Genomic DNA, 20,213 nt, shown 5'->3' with positions numbered 1-20,213 from the left:
CATTTTAAAGTATGTTTATATTGAAACATCTGCCAGTGTGACTTTGAATTTCCCTCGGGATCAATAAAGTATCTATCTATCTAATAGAATTTCCCTCCAGGGATTAATAAAGGAATTCTGATTCTGATTCTGATTCTGAATATCCTGACAACACAAACTTTGTTTTAATTAATGGGCTTACTGGCAAATTAGGCATTAATTACTGATTTATGAAGCATGACAAGCATTAGAGATAACTTATAATCCCTTTCTAGAGGGTGCCTTATAAGAATTATATGGTGAACCTTGGTGCTTCTTTAAATTCATGGCTGCAATACAGTAATTGTGCTTTTACTGTCGCGCCTTTGTTGCTCGCTCTGTATGTCCATTGCGCGTTCCGTAGTGACTCCTGTAGCAGACATTAGTTCTGCGCATCTTTTACGTAAAGCTACGCTTTAACAAATGCAACTCTGCGGTGACAGTTACTGTAAAATTTGTTATGAATTTTTTGCTGAGACGTGTGCTTAGAGTATGTCAGTGGCACGCTTTCTATTAAATTTTTTGTATATTATAAACCACTGCGCAATTGTCGCGCAGCTTTGATTGTCACGTGCGTCGTCTCGTGACAACAGGAAGGAGGAACAAAAACACTGTGAGGATGCCCCTGCTGCTGCTTTGATACTTTTCAACTCTTCATTTTTCATTTGCAGAAAGCAACAGACAGCAATGACTTCAATTATAAAAGAAACACAAAGGTGGGTATCTTTTTTTATAAAAAACAAAACAAACAAAAACTGGCTAACGTCAAGCGACCTGTAGTCCAACGAAGCATCCTGAAAGTTGTCGATATTTTGATGTGGGGCAGAAATTTACATGAGCGAACAAGTTATTCTTTCTTGGGATGACTTATGTTACTGCTGTCATCATTAAACTCTGTCTTTATCACGTTTTATGGCTCTTTTCGTTGAAAACCAGTTGACACAAGCTGCCTTCTTCCAAATTGGGTCACTGTACCCGGTAACAGTTAGATCATATTCACGATACCAAGCTTTGTAGTGGATGGAGTAAGTAGCTTTTGTACGACTAAAATCAAAATCTGGCATATTATCAGTCCAGTGGAGAATTGTCTTCTAGTAAGACTTTATAAAATACTCCACTATATCAAGATAACCCTCTGCCTTAGAGAGGGGAAATGTAAATTAATTGCAATCTCAGAATGATACATTTCAGTTGACTTTGCAAAAAATAAGTTAATCCTTATGAGGGCAATCAAACCTCCCAAAATATATTAATGTAATTTGTCCATTTGAGTGAAAAATGTTCAAATGATGCATTTTTTTAATTGATGGATAGAGTATACATATATGTTGCATGCTCACATACGACGGTAAAACCAATTATCATGTAAGATGAGCAAATTGGGCCACAAATCCACCACTTTTTCAGAACTGGTGGTGGAATACAGCCATGTAGTACTTCTATCTGACTTGTGTAAAAATTCAAATTTCCTTTTGATGCAGGATACTGTATTAGCTTTGTGATTTTACTATCATTTTAATGTACATATGGACAGCTAGTGAAATAGTTTTGCACAATTTTATCTGCATACAACCTCATTTTAGGCCGATATGCACTTTTTACACTTGTACTAATGCTCCTTTTTACTCTGTGGAACCTTTTGCAATTGAAATAAAACTCTGCTGTTTATTTGCTGATGCCATATAGTGTCATACTTATATGCTCATAGTTTTTTTTTTTCTAATTTCACAGACAGCTAGAGTGAAATTCTTTTTCATATGTGACATTGTATTTGGGTAGAAAACTCTTATTCTGTTTCTTAACTAAGAGATCTGAGTACTTAGCACACCGTTGTCATCAACGCTCACGTCTCTTCTTTCCACGCAGCATAAAAGAAGCGGTGACTTTCATCAATGCGATTGATGTGAACAAGTTCTCCAGGCTGATCTCCCGCATCATACAAAAGCTTCATCTGAAGGTACAGAGACTGCACAGTGCTGTCTGTGTCAAACACAAGAGGCTTTTTGAGGTTTTTTGCAGCAAAGCTGCAGTGCCAGAGAGAGCAGCGCATGCATAATGACTTATTGGAGCATCAGTCAGACTTGGCTCTAATGAATTCACACTCATGCCTGTCCCTGTTGATCATTCTGGTTTTTCATAAAACTTGAAAACTAACGGTGAAAAGGTGTCAGTCATTCAGTCCAAGAACAGTATGTGTGTTTAGTTTTATTTTTTGGCGTGTAATTTAGTATTAAATTAAATGGGGGTTTTAGATGAGGAGTGTTCAGTTGGTTGCAGCAACACTGCTAGATACAACTAAATCCTACACACTAGACCTTCAGCTTCACTCTTGTTGTCCAGTTTGTCAGATTAAAATGATTTTGAATGGATTTTCATAAACTGGGTCCTGTCACCCGCATAATGTATTTTAAAGTTTTAGAAAATCTGAAAGCAGTTTTTTAAATTTATTTTACTGTTCTTGACAACAATGATTGTTTTGTTTGTTTGTTTGATTGTATGTCTTTCACAGGGAGAGCGAACATTTAGTGAAGAAGAGGAGCAAAAACTTCAAGCTGCTCTCTCATTGGATAAACAGGCTCTCAGTCTTGTCCTGGAAACTGCTGCCTTTATACTAGAGCAGGTGATCTGAGGGTTTAACCTTATTTTTGTGTCTGACTTGATTTACGTGACTGAAATGCAGATTTAGCTTGACTGCATTTATTGTTTGTTCTTTAAGAATATTCAGTATATGTTTTAAGATATGATTAAGGATGCCAAATAAGAAAAAGATTCCATGAAGATTTCCATTGCTTTGGATGTGGAGAAGAAGAAATATGATGACTTAGCTTTGTTGTTTCAATGCAGACAGAGGAAGTTGTTAAGCACTGAACTAAAAATGAAAAAGAAAATACTGATAAGAGCCTCACTCTAAAGTAAGTTAGCCAGATAGAAACTGTCTGCTCGTTTTGTGTCGAGTTGGTGCAGACCAAATTGTAAGCTCATTTCTCCAGCTGGGGTCACTGTTGCACTGTTGTATTGTAGCATTGTTTAGTTGAGTGTTAGGGCTGAATATGAACAGATGAACAGTATTGTAAGAATGATGAATGATGATAACCTGTAAAACAGGGTTAATGGTAGCGTTTATTAAACAGTTTTTACCCTGCCCCCTATCTGTGCTTGTCTGTAGGCCGTGTATCATAATGTAAAGCCAGCCTCTCTGCAGCAACAGCTCGAGGCGGTTCATTTAAATCCAGACAAGGCAGAGATGTTCTCTCAAACCTGGGCCACCGCCGGACCTGAGCTGATGGAGAGACTCAAGCACAATATCTTTGCCCCAAAGAAGGTAAGAATAGTAAACAAGTTTATTTTTTAGGTGCTTGTTTACATCATATTGTTTTTCAGCTCTAACGCTTGCCCCTCTACGACGCTAAGAGTAATCGTAGCCTACTTTTCACACTGATGGAGGCATTATAGTGATTTGATACTAAATTGAGAGTCAACAATAGACGATTCATACTGAGACTGACCTGCTTTTGTGTGAGATTATCCCATCTGTTTGGAGAGTTCACACAAGTTGTCGCATTAATTTTGAAACTTGTTCCTCCCAGTGACTTGATCAGGCGGGGACCCTTCAGAGTTTCTTTCAAAGTCAGGGGAATTAAGATCCAAGGCAGAATAAATAAACAGCATGTATGCATCAATCACATTGTGCTGGGCTTGTTGCAGCTGTCATACATCAAGACATCTCATCTGTCAGGGTCTTGCAAGTCATCCTCCTTTCCCCCATGAATTTGTTCCTGCCAGCAGAAGTATGTATGTTTTCTCATCCACTCTTTCTATTGAATAGAAAGCAGGACTTTCAGGATTAAATAAATTCTTAGTCTCCACTCCTTTTCACCTTTGCAGACATTAGCAAACACAATAACTACCACTTTATTTCTGGGGATATTATCTGAATATGATGTATCACAGCATTTCTCACTAATTATCGAGCTAGCAGCGCTCCCAATTAAACACATGCAGGTGGTGATTGATTTAGAAGTGAGCTGCTAGTCTCAGTACTGATGATGAATACATGTTTCATGATCCACAGATAAAAATAATATTTGCAAATGTGTTTTGGGTGGTGTCCACAAATTCATTTCCCAACCAACAAACGAATACCATGAAAATGTCATCTGACACTTATGGATTTGGTGACATTTGTGTGTGGAGATTTGAAACTTTGACACACATTGATGCGTCATCAGTATTTCTTATCACAATGATAATAGGTGAATTGCATTTGAGTTTTCTTCCTTGACTTTACTTTACAGCATGTCCCAGTTCGCCTTTATGTTGGTCACTGCCAACAGCCAACCCAGTTGCTGTTTTCATTAACTCTGCTGTTTACACAAAGTGAACAGTGACAATTGCTTTGATTACCAGCTTCTCCTTCTAAATACATTAAACTTCCATTTTAGATGGTACATGTGCCAAGCAATAAGACAAAGCAAAATACTAACCTGATGGAGCAGGAAATACATGAAAGAAATGCAATGATAAATACATTAATAAGGTACTGTTCTTTAAATTGATTCACTTGCATATACTGAAAATAAAATAAGTAACACTTCAGAGAGTTGTGATGCTTTTTCATGTTGGTGTGGATGTTGTTCCAGTCGTGAATAATGTGGCCCAGGCCCTCCCCACCTCACACCTGTCCTCGGATGCTGCAGAAGCATCCAGACCCAATAAGTCACACATGGTTTATTATTATGGCCTCTCTCTGCATCATAAAACACTTAACTGCCCTGCCTTGACACAGTGCTGCTAATCTATCACCCTGCTATACCTGACCGAGACTGAGAATAATAGTCTGACAACCTGGTGCTTGGAAGCAAGGTAGCTTAAATTTTGAGGAGATTAAGTTTTTAGTGGTAAATCATATTTTCTATGATAATGACCATGTACATAAGTTCATAAGTGACTTCTAGTAATCATGTTCACTATAGGTCATCGCAGAAATGCGTCTTTGCAGTCTTAACATCGTAAGATAGGGACACAAATATGAGAGTAAAAAATGAGAATATGACAACTTAATAAAAATAAGCTGACAAAATACGAGAGAATCTAGAACAAATCAAGGCTGCAGCAATTAGATTGATTAAAAAAAGTTTGTCAACTAAAAGGCGATATGCAACCATTATGATAATCAGTTTGATTGTCAGTAGTTTTTATTGCACATTCTCATTCATAATAATTAAATTGAAGCTGATTACTATAGAATATCTCATAATCAATGATTACATTGTGCTTTTGACTACTTTTAGAAAAAAAATGAACAGTGAAAAAACTTAAGTCATATATCGAATATAATGAGGACAAGGGATGACTGTGATGAATACAGAAATAGACATAAATATAAACCTCCTCTGCAGTTTTGTGGGAAATGTGCCATCTTAGAGTCTTTGAAAATGTGTCTTGGGCATTAATTAAATTAAAGTCTGAGGCTTTATTAATACTTCATTAATACTAAATAAAGATGGGCTCTGTTTGTGTGTTTCAGCTGGAGTATGTGGGCTGGCAGTTAAACCTGCAGATGGCCCAGTCCAGCCAAGCCAGACTGAAGTCTCCCAGTGCTGTCCTCCAGCTGGGGCTCCACAGTGAAGACTCTGAGGTGTGACCAGACACACACCTACACACACACACACACACATGCGTGCACATGGATCTACACAGATACCGTTATTTTTCTTGTTCTGCTTCTCATACTTTTCTCTCATCTTTTGTAAACAAAAAAACAAAAGAAAACTTATTATGTGCTGTAATCAGAGAACTGTTCTGTGTTCATGCCAAATGAGAAGCATCTCCAATCTGTCCCTCTTTCTTTGCTAATAGATGGTAATCCCTCTGGTGTCTGTCTTGACCCAGAAGTAGATGTACATCTGGCTGCTGAGTAACTGTAGTGTAAAGACCAGAGATCAGGGAGCTTGTTATCTGAATCCTCCAGGGTCTCTTTGTTCTCTTGAGAAACTCTCTCTGTAACTAGAATTGGACAGTATTGTAACGAGCATTGAACTGTGTCAGTTTATGCACGGTATCTGGGCTTGTTTATGTCTTAGATTTAGTCTGTATGTCTGCCTTTCTGAGGTCATTAGTGATTATTGATGGTATTTATTTCTACCCTTATATATAAGTATTACATAAAGGATTTTGGTGCAACATCCTAATGAGGCCAAGCTCTAAATAGATGTACTCATAAAGAAAAACTCTAAGAAACATCATACAAATATGGTCTTTGCTTAGCGTTCATTTGCATTCAGTAATGATTGTTTGGATCCCAATTAGCTAATGCTACGTAGTTACTCTAATAACCCGGACCTCGTGAGCCTCCCTCACTCATTTCTTTCTTTTCCACTGGGAGAAGGATTGCTCTGTTGCTGTAACAAAAAGGCAAAAAGGATTGAGATCTAAAAAGACAGTTTCTTTTGTCACATTAAGTGATTGAAATTTAACATGATTTGATGTATGTGAATTTAATGAAATGTTTCGATTCCTCTGACGACCTCAAATATGAAATCGTGAAATAAGATTAATCGAGGTAATCAATGTTTTGACCAGAATTTGAGATATATTCTACAGACTGTAGATGCCACACAAGAATTCAGTGTGTCGGCATGGATGCTGAAAATTTTAGTTATGGCACTTGACTGGTTCTGTTTAAAGCAGTTTTTGTCTCAAAATGGTGAGACTGATTATCCCCCGAGCCTGGACCGCATTGTTCCAGCTGACTAGTCAAGTGTCTTTCTTGCACGCTTTGTATTCAGTCCCTGGAGAATGCCGGCTCAGCCTAAATGTGGAATTAGGCGTGACATATTCAAACTGCTGCTGTCTTGAATGGCTTATAGGCGTGAGCTTGAAAAAATATATGTTTTTCTTTATCTTTGTCAGTGCCACAGCAATAGGAGTTTTTTTTGTTTTTTATTTTTTCTTTTTTGGACTGTTTTCTACTATCTTTTTCCTCGGCTGGCAAAAGTGGCATTAATTTATTTAAATCCACTTACACAATTCCCCTTGTGGGAGGAGATAGCTAGCGGGGTAAAACAAGCCTGGTTAAAATTGAAGAGGTATCAACTTCACTTTAGATTACTGAGATGCACATCCTTTGTTGATCTGCAGGGGGCACTGTTGTCTCGCAGATTGGAAAGCAGCCCCTCAGGGCCATCAAAGTATCAGAGAGATGGATAGGATAGCTCGTTTAACTTTGTATTAAGGCAGTTTTTTTTTTAATTTGCACCTGTGTTTTCTGATGAGAGTTTCCTGACAGTAAGTTTTTTTTCCTTCCAAACACTGAGAATTTCTTCAACGCAACTTTTGGAAAGTCAAAACACTGTGATGACTGAGAAGTACATTAGTCGCGAATAGAAATGAAATTCAGTGGCAAGTGTCGTATTAATTACAACAGATTTGGTGTAAGGGGAGGGTAAAATAGGAGAAATTAGAGGATTACCGGAGACAGAGGTCAGGGGAGGGGAGAGGGAGAGGAGGTGAAAATAAATAAAAAATGGACTTAGGGAGTAAAGTAATGAAGATGAAGGAGACATAGGAACAGAAATGAAAAAGGAGGAGAGGAAGGCGAGGGTGGCCGTCTGTATATTATTGATTGCTTGGAGCCCAAGTGGTGAGTTAGAGACTCTCCCATCTGACCAGCCTCCTGCTTCATTAGTGCTCTCCCCTAGGAGGAGGAGGAGGAGGAGGAGGAGGAGGAGGAGGATGCCAGGGAGCTCCTTCACCAAATAGTATGTGACATACAGAATATCTACAACATATATTGAAATTACAGATCACTGGTTCTGTTTCCATACAGCAGTCAGTGTGGCACCCCACCCAGGGGAGCTGCTGTGTCTCTAAATTGAATTTGTGTGTTTGTATTTTTTTTAACATAGAAACTGTACTGAGGAAGCCTCACAGTACATCTGCACACAGGAAAACATCCTCACACCCACCCCTTAATGTTTCAACAGTGAGATGTCTAGTTTATCCTCGTAAGGATGTGGTGAAACGGCCTGATTCAGTGGAGGTACAACCTGAGACCTGTTGCATAGTTTGTTTGTTTGTTATTCCAAAGGAGGTGCAGCCGAGACAGAAAAAGACTTAAGTGATCCACTGTCAGAAGGAGAGAAAAAAAAGTTAGAAAAGAAACAGGATCTGCGCAGAAAATAGAAAGAAGAAGATGAGGATGCAGCGGAAGGTGATAGGAAGGACAAAGCACAGAGGAAAGAAGTTGAGGAAAACTGAAGAACGACAACCGACAGATGACTTTGGGTGTGGATGACAGTGAAGAGACATATGGAGGAGGGTGGCAAAGAAAAAACATGCAGACGAGAGTGTGGGATTCATGTAAATTACCTTTGCAAATCATTGTTCACCTCATCAACACACAAAAAAGCACCAGGAATCTGTACTTGTATCTGTATTTCGAGAGGGGTTTTGTTTCTATCCACATTGCAGATAACCAGATCTAATTCCAACTGCGCAGACCTTGAAAAGTAAGTGTTTTCTACAGAGGTTTGGTTTTTGTGGGATAAAACTGTGCTTGAAGAGAAGCAAGTGAACACACCAATAGATGACTTTCTGGACCTGGTGAAGTGTGTTGAACTTTTACATTGAATTTGAAGTCACTGTGAAGTTTCATCCTCAATCTAAATCTGTGCTGCTCACAGTCTTTAGCGGCGGCAAAGGAGAACTCAGAAAATGACGCACAAGGATTATTCAAGAGATAAAAACTGAGACAAAATTATTGGTTTTGTAGGTTTGGTTGTTTGCTTATGTGGCATAATCGCCAAGAAACACATACCACAATTCCCTCTGATGGGGAGGAACAAACTTGAGTGGTGAAAGCCTCAATGAGTGGACGATTGACGTCTTTCCAACTTGCATGTGTTTATGATTTGGCTATGCAACGTTAAGCAAGCCAACATTTTGGAATGAATTGAACAGTAAACATGCACGAAGCGGTGTTGAAGCAATCATCGTCTTTTTGTGAATAACTTTTTTATTTAATCTTACAAAACATACAGCATATAGAGGGCAAATAGCCCAGAATAATAAGCACATAATGGCCAAAACTATGACAAAGAGAATAAATAAAGCATTAAATAAATGATTGTGGTAAGCCTTTTATGGGACCATTTCGAAATATTTGGCCACAGATTCAGCAGCTTAGCATTCATAGTACATTCAGTTGCATCATTAATTTGTGCAGTAGAGAACTCCAGGTATACTATCTGACAGGCAGAGAGAGAATGGGGATGCTTTTAATAAGGGGATATCTTATTTTTAGCAGTACTTAAAGTGGCTAGCACAGTCTGTCTTTGTTGTTTTTTAAAATACTGCCTGGCACTGACGAATCATTTGGGGGAGAGACAGATATGGTTTTGGGCACCGTCGTGGACTAGAGCTGACATTATAAGAACTGCCTTGTTCCAGAAATATGCAAAAGGAGTCATCTAGCTCAGTGGTTCCCAACCTTTTTGGCTTGTGAGCAAGATGTAAAAGTGAACTTACATAGTTTTACCTTTTCGGATATATCTGAATCATTTTTATAGGCGTCAAGAGGCAAAGCTGTGCATGCATACAAATAGACACTCTGATGTCGCTTTGATGAGTCTGGAAGTTGTACTCCCTTTTCTAGTCATGGTGCCTCTCTCTGTCTGTGTCTCCGTCCTGTGGCATTAGAACGATCCCCTGCTCTACCGACCAAGGGTACGCTGACATTTATTATACAGAACATCCACTTGCAAGGCAGTCTCTGCCGATTTCAATATTTATTGTGGACACGCTAGGCCGCAAAAGGCACTGGGTAAGAGCTAGTGAGCTAATGGAGCGTCTACATGCTGGCTCAGACTTCAAAGGGTATGGTTAGCTGATAGCTTCAGACAGACTTGATGAGAATTGATAAAGCAAAGCTCTTTTGAGTTTCAAACCGCAAAAGGGAAAAATGTACTAAATGCAGCTTTAAGACAAAATCCCAAACAGATTTTCTAATGCTTCTCTTATATGGCCCTGCAGTTGTCAATAATGAACTTGAGAATGACTTTGATTTTCATTAAAATAACATGCAAGCACTTTTGCAGTGGCTGTCTGAAAATATTTTTCACTTCTCTGTAGTCAACAAAAACAAGCTTTGTATTCTCAACTACAATTTTATTACTGGCTGATAGCCAATAATATGTTAAATTTCCCTTTACCAGGCAGATGATTTATCTGTCTAATAAATACTGTGCATCTCTAAACATGTCACTTTGGGCTCAGGGAAACTGCTGGGTGGAATTTTATAGATGGATGATGAAAGTAATTGTTAGTTGCAGCCTTCCTCCAACTGTTTGCACAGAGGTCAGAGGTTAAAGGTCAGGGTCAGCACCTCTGAGCTGTTAGAGATACAGTGTTTGGCTGCAGGTTATCTCAGGATACTTTCTGGCAATGATTTTTGACTCAGAGGCTGGTGCCCTGAACCTCTGGTTAATGTCTGCTCTCCCTTTTGCACCGTCTCTTCTTTTTTCATCCTCGTGAAGTGAAACAGTAGAGTTCCTACATCTTAACAACAAACAGTTCCTTGTTAAATGTCACATTGAATCATTATATTGAAACACAAATCCATCCCTTTTTGTAGCTCCCTCACTGTTCCTGATGGATAAGACACCAAAGTAATTCAGCATGTTTCCAGTAAAAATGGGACTTAAATAGTGGCTCCAGCTGTAGCTTATATCTCATAGGAGGAGTGTCTGTAAGGACTTTTGATCCCCTGCTGTTAATTATGCTCATTCATACAATTCATACAAGTGCCTCTGAATATTCAGAAAGATGATATTTGTGCCACATCAGAGTGTAGTGACTTCTTTGACACTCTCACATAGTATCCCAACGCATGCACTGCCTCTTTTTCCAGCATTTTCCTCTTTTATTGATCCCACAAATAAACGTCGTAATGCAACTCGTCCTTTCTTTTCTTTTATTTGTGACTTATTCATGAGCGAATTTTCCATTTGTTGTTTGAAATTTTTGTGTCAAGTTGTCCCCAGCTAGCTCCAGATTATGAGCCAAATAATTCTAGTTGGTGGAAACCTGCTTGTTTTTGTTATCAAAGCATCAGACATGAAAGACTTTTCTTCTCGTGATTCTAATTTATTTTCTCTGTTCTGGCTTACAGTGCCAGTGCTGTAATCACGGAGGAACGAAGGCTCTTTGTTCGAAATCACACACGCTTGCTTGAAAACACATGGACACATACACATTTAAGTCCTTCCAGTGAAGGCTATGACTTTATTTATTAACACAATGTGATGAGGAATGCAATTAAACATCCCGTTTTGACTTTGGTGGAGAGGTGCTGTGATCAGAGGCTCCCTGAACATCCCTCTCTGCCTCACGTGACTCTGTCAAGCAGCCATCACCAGCAGCAGGCTGAACTTTGAACGCATCTCAAAGCTTCCCTGACGAGTTACATAAAGCCAGGTTCTTGCCTCCCACGTGCTCTTGTCATGTAAACCCGACAAACAACGCACCCCGAGTAGATCCAACCTTTTCAGTCGTCATTTAAGGGATTACATGGCCCGATCAATATATCGGAGAGCTCTGATGTTAATGCTACCACGTTCAAATCCTTCATACCAAACCACCCACCAGCCAGGAGGGACAAAGGCAGCTTTGTCTCAATCTCTACTTGCCTTGCTCTACATGTCCCAAGATGCTTTGTTGCTTTGTGCGCACATCTTTTTAAGGGTCTCCCTTTTTCTCTCCATTTTTCCTCTCTCTGTCTCTTTCTCCATCTCTACCTCGCCCTCCCCCTTTCCCACTGGTGATTTGTTTTTCTCCTGTGGGATTTGGGATCCCATTCATTGAGAGCACATTGTTCAGCTCTTATCCATTCCAGACGATTGGCCCCGAGAGGCAGAATGGGTAACTGTGGGTGCTCTCGTCTCTTCCTTCTCCCGCTCTCTCTTTCTCTCTCTCTCTCTCTCTCTCTGTCTCTCTCCTCCCCAACTCCTCACCTCCCCATTCCTTGCTCCTTGCCATAGGATGATGTCATGCCTTTATTTGCTCCGGGGGTACCCATTGATTCTTTCTCCGTATTACACACTCTATATTTCCCTCTTCCAACCCCCCCCACCACCACCCTCGCTAACCTCCACTCCTGTTTTCTCCTCAGCCAGTCCCTTTTCCAGATTCTTTTGCCTCTCAAAAGGCGCCTGGGGGATTTGGGGATGTTTGGATGTTGTTTAGCACTCCCACAGTACATGCTTGACACCCAGATAGGAACGCCATCAACCCGACAAATCCAACTGCAACTCCCATTTAAATCTCATTGATTTAACATCCCTCTTTTATTCTCGCATCTCCCACTCCTGTGATCAGCTTTTATTTCTCTCAGATTATTCAGTCTGTTTTGTTTCACACTCAGTTTGTGAGGTAATCATTAATGCGCTGATAATGTGGTGCCATTTTGCCATAGGCGGTGGCAATGGTGAAAGCCTAAGACAGATTTTTAGATGTGCACATGTGTTCGTGTTTTTATCTTCTTCTTCTTTAGTTTTTTTTTTTGTAGGAGTTTATTTTAGAGAGGCTGCTCTGCCTCTTGGCTGAACTATGCTGGGGTGAGAAAGCTATTTCATTTTAACAAGACACACTGATTGCAGAAGCACGGAACCAAATCACATCCATTCATTCCAGTGAAAGTTGGCTGATAGGCATACACGGGATAGAAAGACTAAGCCTTTTTTCTATCCAAATGCCAAATATTTGTAATAACACAGATATATTCTCATATCTTGAGCAGGTCTGGGTGTTTATTCGTGTGTTTTATTGTAGGATTCTTTTGTTTTCTGAATTGTGATGCATTTCATGTTGACAGCAGTCGTCTTTGTCTGCTTGCATCGTGCTGTGACGGGATATAATGGCAATGAAAGGATATGAGCTGTAGGCCTCCTCTCTTCCTTGAAATAATGATTATAATGAGAGGGTTGGAGCCTGGCACTGTTGTCATCCGACATGCAATGATAGGGCACAGAGTGCTTCCTCCGCCTGTATCAACAAATTGTCACCAGTGGCTTACTGAACACCCAACCTCTTTGATGTTACACTAGTTTTGGAGTTTTGTGTTGAAAGGTAAAGTATAGAAAAGCTCTCTTCTTTCAGGGTGGCATGTATCTGGTCTGCCTGCCACCTGGGTATGTGGTTGAGTATTGCTTGAAATTTTTTACAGTTTTTTACAGTTTTACAATTCTCAAGTTCATTTTTTACAAACAGTAATGTAGTTGTGATACCTGAATTTTGGCACTGATATCTTTTGATACACATCTACACAAGCAGCATGGTTAAAGCAGTGTGCTGACAGCAGCTTCAGTCCTCAGTGTCCACGCAGGATGCGTTCAGGTACAGTGCTGAGTGTAGGACACCTGAGTTTTAGCAACACGCAGAGCTAGAATACACTATTAACGTAGTTTCTTTAAAAGCAAAGAAAACAGTCAAAGAAAAACAGTGCAAAAATACCTAATCATCATATCTTTGTAGACAAGACTCCAATGTGCCATCGGGGGGGGGGGTCTGGACAAAATATTAAGCAGGTGGTTTTAATGTTGCTGCTGATCACTGTATGATGTACATGATTTTCCACAAGAACCTCTTTTTCATTTAACAAGAGCAATCAAACGTTTTGATGTTGTCTGAACACAAGCAGCCGTATAAGAGCTTTTCCTTAATAAAATGCAAAAATACAAATCGAAAATGGGCTGGTTAAAGGATAAGTGAATGAGATTACAAACATTTAGTGCCAGCTGTAATGCCAGCTTTTGGTACTTCATCATAGTTTTCCAACCAGCACAGCTCAGTGAGCTGACTTTTTATTAAGCATGAACAAGCATGAAAGAGCAATGCAGAGAAATTGAACATCGTATTTGATGAATGGTGAAATGCTTTATTGGAGGGACAGCTGATGTTGACTGCAAGCTGTACTGTAAACGCTCCAAAACTCTCTCTCTCTCTCTCTCTCTCTCTCTCTCTCTCTCTCTCTCTCTCTCTCACACACTCACACACACACACACACACACACACACACACACACACACACACACACACACTCTCACACATGCACACACATTTTAGTGCTCTGCCCCTCCTCCCCCCCAGGCTTGTCTTTGAAAGCGCCAGTGTCTACATACCATGGGGGCACAGGCTGGCTGCCTTGGCAATCTTATAGCTCTGCCGCCTCGTGGAAAAAAAAATGTTTCTTACTGTTGTGAAAAGCAGCCGTTACTCGTCTTGTTCAAGCACTTTCTCTTTCTTTTACACACACACACACACACACACACACACACACACACACACACACACACACACACACATACACACAAACACAGATGCTAACTCACACACAGCTCTGTCGCCCATGACCCCCACACCAACTTTGTGCCAGCCTAATACATTAAAATGCATACTGTTTCAAAATGGAGGCCTTGGCTGCCGGGGTTGAGTGCCACTTATCCTAGAACCTGGCACCCCGATGGTTAGTTAAAGCTCACACTACAAGATGTTGGCTGCCTTTGGTTCTTGTTTAAGCCACCCCGCACGCATTTAGAAGATTAAGGTTTGACACAGCTTTTTTGCAGATGCTTTCTCACTGTCACGTAGTAGTAAGCAGATTCAGAAGAGTACATCAAGTTTGACGGAAGAAACTCGAGTTTTGATTTGTTCAACTTGGATCGCTGGAGTAGGCCAGAATCACATCATGCAGTGCTGCATTCAGTACCTCACCATTACAGCTCTCCTATGGTGACTGTTCTTCAGTTCTCAGTTTCTCAGCCCTGTTGGAAAGCAGACATAGTTCATGGGCTTGGCAGACAAAGCTGGTACATGACATGGCACCTTCCCTCTTTTTTCATATCAGGCAACGGTAACTAGCTACCACCACCATAATCATCTTGTTATGGCTCACACACGGCTCGTGTTCCTTGGCTTGTTTATCTTGGCGCCGGAGCTGTTGAGTGTCTCCATCCTCCCTGGCTCTACAGCGTCAAGCTTCCTGATTTAGAGGCTCTTAAATGTGAAGATTTATTTTTGGTTTGAAAAAATACCCAGGCATTAATTTTAGGAAATGTTTGACAATATTAGAGCAGTAAGTGGGTGAAACTGTTTTTTCACATATCAAACCACACACCAGCAATTAATAGATAGCTTTGTTGAATTGTCGCTCACTCTTAACAGAAGACTGGCCTCACGTCTTGGTGTGGACAGAGAAAGCCTTTTGAGTGTGTTTGTTTCAGTGTAGTGTTTTCTGTGTGTAGTACTTCATTTTACTTTCAACAGTTGAATGCAAGCATGTGAGAGTTACATGCATGCGTTGTTTCCAGTGGCTCCCTTGTGTAAGTGAAGGCAACTTGAATCCAGTGCCACTACCAATAAAAAGATAATGAACACAGAAAGCTAATTACGTTATGTAAATACGCCGAATTGCTATTTTGTCCATATATAGTATGAGAAACTTGAGTTCATGAAAATATTGCATATTATGAATTTACATTTAGAGCAGCAGCTTCTGCAGTGCAACATTTTGTTTCTATTGTTATTCAGCTAACAGAGAAGGCAGACGAGCATTTTTTTTACTTTATTTTGCTAGTGTTTTGATGTTTCAATGTAAACAGACAGTTTTCATAAAACAACTAGAATATGTTAGCTAGTATGGCAGAAACCTACCTGACATGTAGAGGGAATTTTCAGATGTATCCTCACTGGTGTGGGCATGGCCTTATTTCAAGAGTTGAAAGGCTTGAGGGTTGAGCTGAAAGTCTTGTAAACAGTAAGCCTTGGATAAATAGTCCGCAGAGGCAGAGCTCCCTCTGCCCACGGGTGAACTGCCAGCTTTAGTCATTCCCATTCAGGCTTTGGCAGTTTTTAGGTGCTTAATGTGATTTGTCTCCTTTCAATGTTTGCACCCTCCATCTAGGAAGTGTGGGAGGTGTTAACAAACAACGTGAAAGCACCAGGCTATTTCTAGACATTACCTTTCTTCGTCAGGTGCCATTCAAGTAGAACATACTGTACATTGTGTTTTAAAACCTCAAATCAGTATTTCATCAACTTTGCCTTGTCTGTAATTCATTTTTTCTCATTACATTCTGTTTTTGTTCTTTTGCTGATTAATTTCTCTATTGGATCATCTTTATACTCTGTTTCTGCTTTTTGTCAGTGCTTCAAAGGGCTACCATTAACGATTATTTTCATTATCAATTAATCTGCAGGTTATTTTCACAATTAATTGTTTAGTCTCTAACATGTCAACAATTGTGAAAAAATGCTTGTCACGTTTTTGCAGAGCCTAAAGCAATGTCTTCACATTGCTTCTTGTGTGCAACCAGCTGTTCAACACCCAAAGACTTTTCACTTATTATCATGAATGACAAAAGAAAAACAGCAAGTAGTAAGAGGCTGATATTAGCAAGTTTTGGCCATTTTTGCTTGAAATATGACTGAAACAATTATTCAATTACCAAAATAGTTAGCGACTTGTTTTATTTGGATCGGCTAAATGGTAAATGGACTAATTGTTGCAGATCCACATCAGACAGCTTGATTAGTGTTCATTATCAAGGTATCAGTGCAGTGTGGCATGCTGGTGGGCCAGTGGTGAGGTACGCTGCCAACAATGGCTTCAGATATCGAATATGAAGGGGAAATGAACCAGTTTCTGTGTGAGGAACAGCTGTTTATTTCAGACTATCTAAACTGGACAGATTATGGTTTACTGTCTCATGTCAGCCTTTAGGTACAGTTTTCAGACATTTAAGCTCTAACAGGTGTTACATATTTGTACTGTGGCTTGATGATGTTTTGATGCTGAATCATTTCTAAAAGTCTTGTTATATTAAGAACATTCGCACATTGTTACCTGTGCACAACTTCAGCTATTCTCTTAGTCCGCTGCAGTCTGTTGCACATCCTCTGATTATTAAATTGAGTTAAAGAGAATGAAAGAGAGGGAAGGCATACTGAGGACGCAGTTGGTTAGAAAGCTATTTTTGGCTGCTCTAAAGGATGACTCACTGGGCCATAGGAATGGATAAGAAATGATCCTTCCATCAGTTATGAAAAGCCACTTTTCTCACTCCATCATTACCACATCCACACCATTTCTTTGTCTTGTTGTCTTGCCATCTCTTGCAGTTGTTCATCTTTCCTTTGTCAGTATTACCACTTTTTACGCCCTCTCGCTCTTTTTTTCCTTTCCGTCTTAGCAAACAGGACCCCCCCCCCCCCCAAATGCCTGGCTCATTTGTCTCTGTGATAATTTGAGCAAGCATCACATTGATAGCTAAAGCCCATGACAATTTATGTGTTTAGAGCACCACAGATGTCACCTGCTATTTACAATATGTAACATTTTAATTATAGCAGATACATGCCCCACCACTAACGGTGTTACTGAAACAGAGGCTCATAGGAGAAGATGAAAGGTAGGCCCTTTGGAACCGTCACAACACCACAATTTATTGAATAAATAGACGCAACAGCCTGAAAAACTGACACATGTTGTCAACATTAAGAGCAGCGGCTGTTCTCTTAAGTAAATGTTATTGTAAAAGAGCATCAGTGGATTTGTTCTGGCAAAGACCTACCTAACAACTTCATCTTCTAGATATGGGTGCAACTAAGATTGTTTCATTTTTTACAAACTGATCAGTGGATTATTTTACAAATTAGATGACTTTTTTTTTTAGTTCATAAACTTTTAGAAAATAATGAAAAAGCCATAAAAAAACAGGATTTCCTCCCATTTGAGAAGCCACAAGAAGCATATGTTTAGGATTTTTGCTTGACAAATTGTTTTAAAGTTGGGTGATGAAATGCTTAATTGATATTATTTTATTCATATTCAACCCTAATCAAATCAGAACTATTGTATAGCTTGAATTACCTTTGTAATATATCAAACATCAGAGCTTTAGAAGACTGGATATTTGATATTTATTTAATATTTGATTACCGCCACCCCTTATGTGTGAAAGAAATGAAAAAGAAAGAAACTTTTTCTTCAGCTTTGAGAGGTGAGTATGACTAATTCGACAAGCTTCAGCCCATGTAGCAGACAAGACAAACCTCAACAGACAAAAGGGTGTAAATCTTGCATCACTCCTCTGAGAATGATTGGAGCTGGAGTTTCTAAATATTGCATGATTGTCCTCCTAGTGAGTGTTGGATGATTACAGGTGTCTATCACAACAAAAGAAAAGTAGGGCAGTGTTGGAGGAGTCTTTGTTTCAGCGTAGACAGCCAACTGAGTCACATTCAAACCTGTTTACATGTCGTCCTGTCTGTTTCCTGATAATGTGGGTCAGAGAAAACCCATCTAGGCGGAGAGAACAAGAGATAGAGAGAAAATAGTACCCCTTATTCCACATGTGGCTGTCAACCTGCCTGCCTGTCAGTCTGCGTGCTCTTCTCTACTATCACAGTCTGTAATACCTTTTATTAGCTCCAGGTCCTAGCTATCCAGATATACTGTGTTTCCAGCTTTAGCTACTGCGTCGGTTTGCCTGTAGCATGTCTGATGGGACCCGAACACTCTGTTCTTTGTTTAGAGCCGGCACTATAAATTATAGATAGAGGAGGCTGCTTCGATATGTCACTTTCTTAGGCTTCGCAGAACACACACACTTGAGAATGCAAGAGACAATGCAGACCTGCATGCACACACACGCTTGCAGACAGAAAGGTGTGCATTTTGATGGACATGTTTGTAATCAAATCAAATTCACGTAGATGGAAGTAGACAAATGCACAAAGCAAACACAAAAACACACTTACATGCATGCAGTAAACACACGTCAGGTGACATCCAGGAAAGCTGCATTTTATTTTGCTCCGAAGGCCTTTCTGAGTCGCCCACAGTGTTCCCAATACATAACCCACCCCTGGAAATCAGCTCTGCCTTTGGTTGCCGCTGTTGTCAGATCCCCAATTCACTGCACTTGCTGTGAAACAATCTTATTGTCACATTAGCCTGTAGGGATGAGCTTGTGGTTGTTTCTTATGTTTCTTTGTATATATATGAAACATTGGAGAACGGTCACACACATTATCCACACGTTTTCACACATATTTTCCCCAAGTTGAATATGGACCGTGCTATGTTTTGGTGTCTGCTGAGATGTCGGTCGCTGTTCGTTCTGCTTCTCTACCTTATTACTTGTGTATGTATGTGTTGCTGGACATTATTCAGTGAATGTTGGTCCAAAAATGGAAATCCTGTTTTCATACAACCTCGGTCTTATTTTTGCAGTTATGCTGCTCATTTGTATTGGTAAATAATAACATTGTACTCAACTCAAGTGAAAAGAAAAAAAGAAAAAAAAAGGCAACCAATAGTCACTTTTGACAAGTTGGAACGGGACAAGTTTTGGTATTGTGGCTGAGAATTGACTGAAACATTGAATTGATTACTGATGATGACTAATATGTTGCAGCTCTGAAGGCTACAGCTCAAACTGTCCTTCGTAAACATCCATCACATTTTATAATACAATGCAGTGGCGCACAGCTTTGATCCAACATAGTTGCTATAGATTTGCAGGCTCTGTTTTCCTGTGTAATCATTGGAGACATTTCACATTTGTTTTTGTTTTTACCTCCAAATAATCTCCCTGGCATTGTTTACAATCTGTTTGATTGCCAGACTAGTTTTTTTTAACCCAGACTTTATTAGAGCAATGTCTCTGTGTTCACAGATCTCAGCAATTACTGTTATTATCAGGAAACACATTGTTATTGTCAGTGTTATCATAACTGGCCAAAACGATAAGAGTAAAAAGTGCAAGGATCTCCACAGTTTAGTCCTGTACATTAGACCTTTGGTCAAACAGAGACCAGTCTGTTTTTGGGAACACGAGGACCTCACTCCAGAGCCTGAACTGAGTGAACTTAAACTCAACTCCTTAACTTCATGATGTCACCAGGTGTCAAATCTGGAGCTTCTCCAAAGATAATGACTTATGGGAGATGATAAATGCATCTGGAAAAACACCCAGGGACATTTTCTGTGAATACCGATACATGTTTTGGTTTAGGACTGCCAAACCCACTAGGTGTGAAATCTCAAACAAAGTATCTTTGAGGCCATAATAGGAAACTCTATCCTGAGAGCATTTCTGGGACTCCACAGCTCTGACATGTCTGACTTTGTAATT

The 20,213-nt window shown here is 39.8% G+C and overlaps 1 protein-coding gene across 3 annotated transcripts in view; it reads left to right on the top strand.

The window, feature by feature from the left end:
- The first annotated feature begins 429 nt into the window (after nt 1–429).
- The window catches only part of commd10 (COMM domain containing 10), a 109,324-nt gene continuing 89,540 nt past the window's right edge, over nt 430–20,213 (top strand). Inside the window, exons 1-5 of one of the 3 annotated variants that reach the window (XM_046387842.1) lie at nt 430–734; nt 1,885–1,975; nt 2,528–2,638; nt 3,185–3,340; nt 4,314–4,563. In XM_046387842.1, coding sequence (XP_046243798.1) covers nt 706–734; nt 1,885–1,975; nt 2,528–2,638; nt 3,185–3,340; nt 4,314–4,406 — 480 coding nt within the window. In that variant the 5' untranslated portion in view covers nt 430–705 and the 3' untranslated portion in view covers nt 4,407–4,563. Of the gene's footprint in view, nt 735–1,884; nt 1,976–2,527; nt 2,639–3,184; nt 3,341–4,313; nt 4,564–5,545; nt 5,657–20,213 lie in introns of those variants that run through there. The other 2 variants (XM_046387841.1, XM_046387840.1) reach the window with 2 other exon arrangements.

This window comes from Scatophagus argus, chromosome 4 (genome assembly GCF_020382885.2).
Source record: "Scatophagus argus isolate fScaArg1 chromosome 4, fScaArg1.pri, whole genome shotgun sequence".
Taxonomy (NCBI): Eukaryota; Metazoa; Chordata; class Actinopteri; family Scatophagidae; genus Scatophagus; species Scatophagus argus.
The sequence above is the reverse complement of the archived record's forward strand: the minus strand, read 5'-3'. Positions and strand labels throughout refer to the sequence as shown.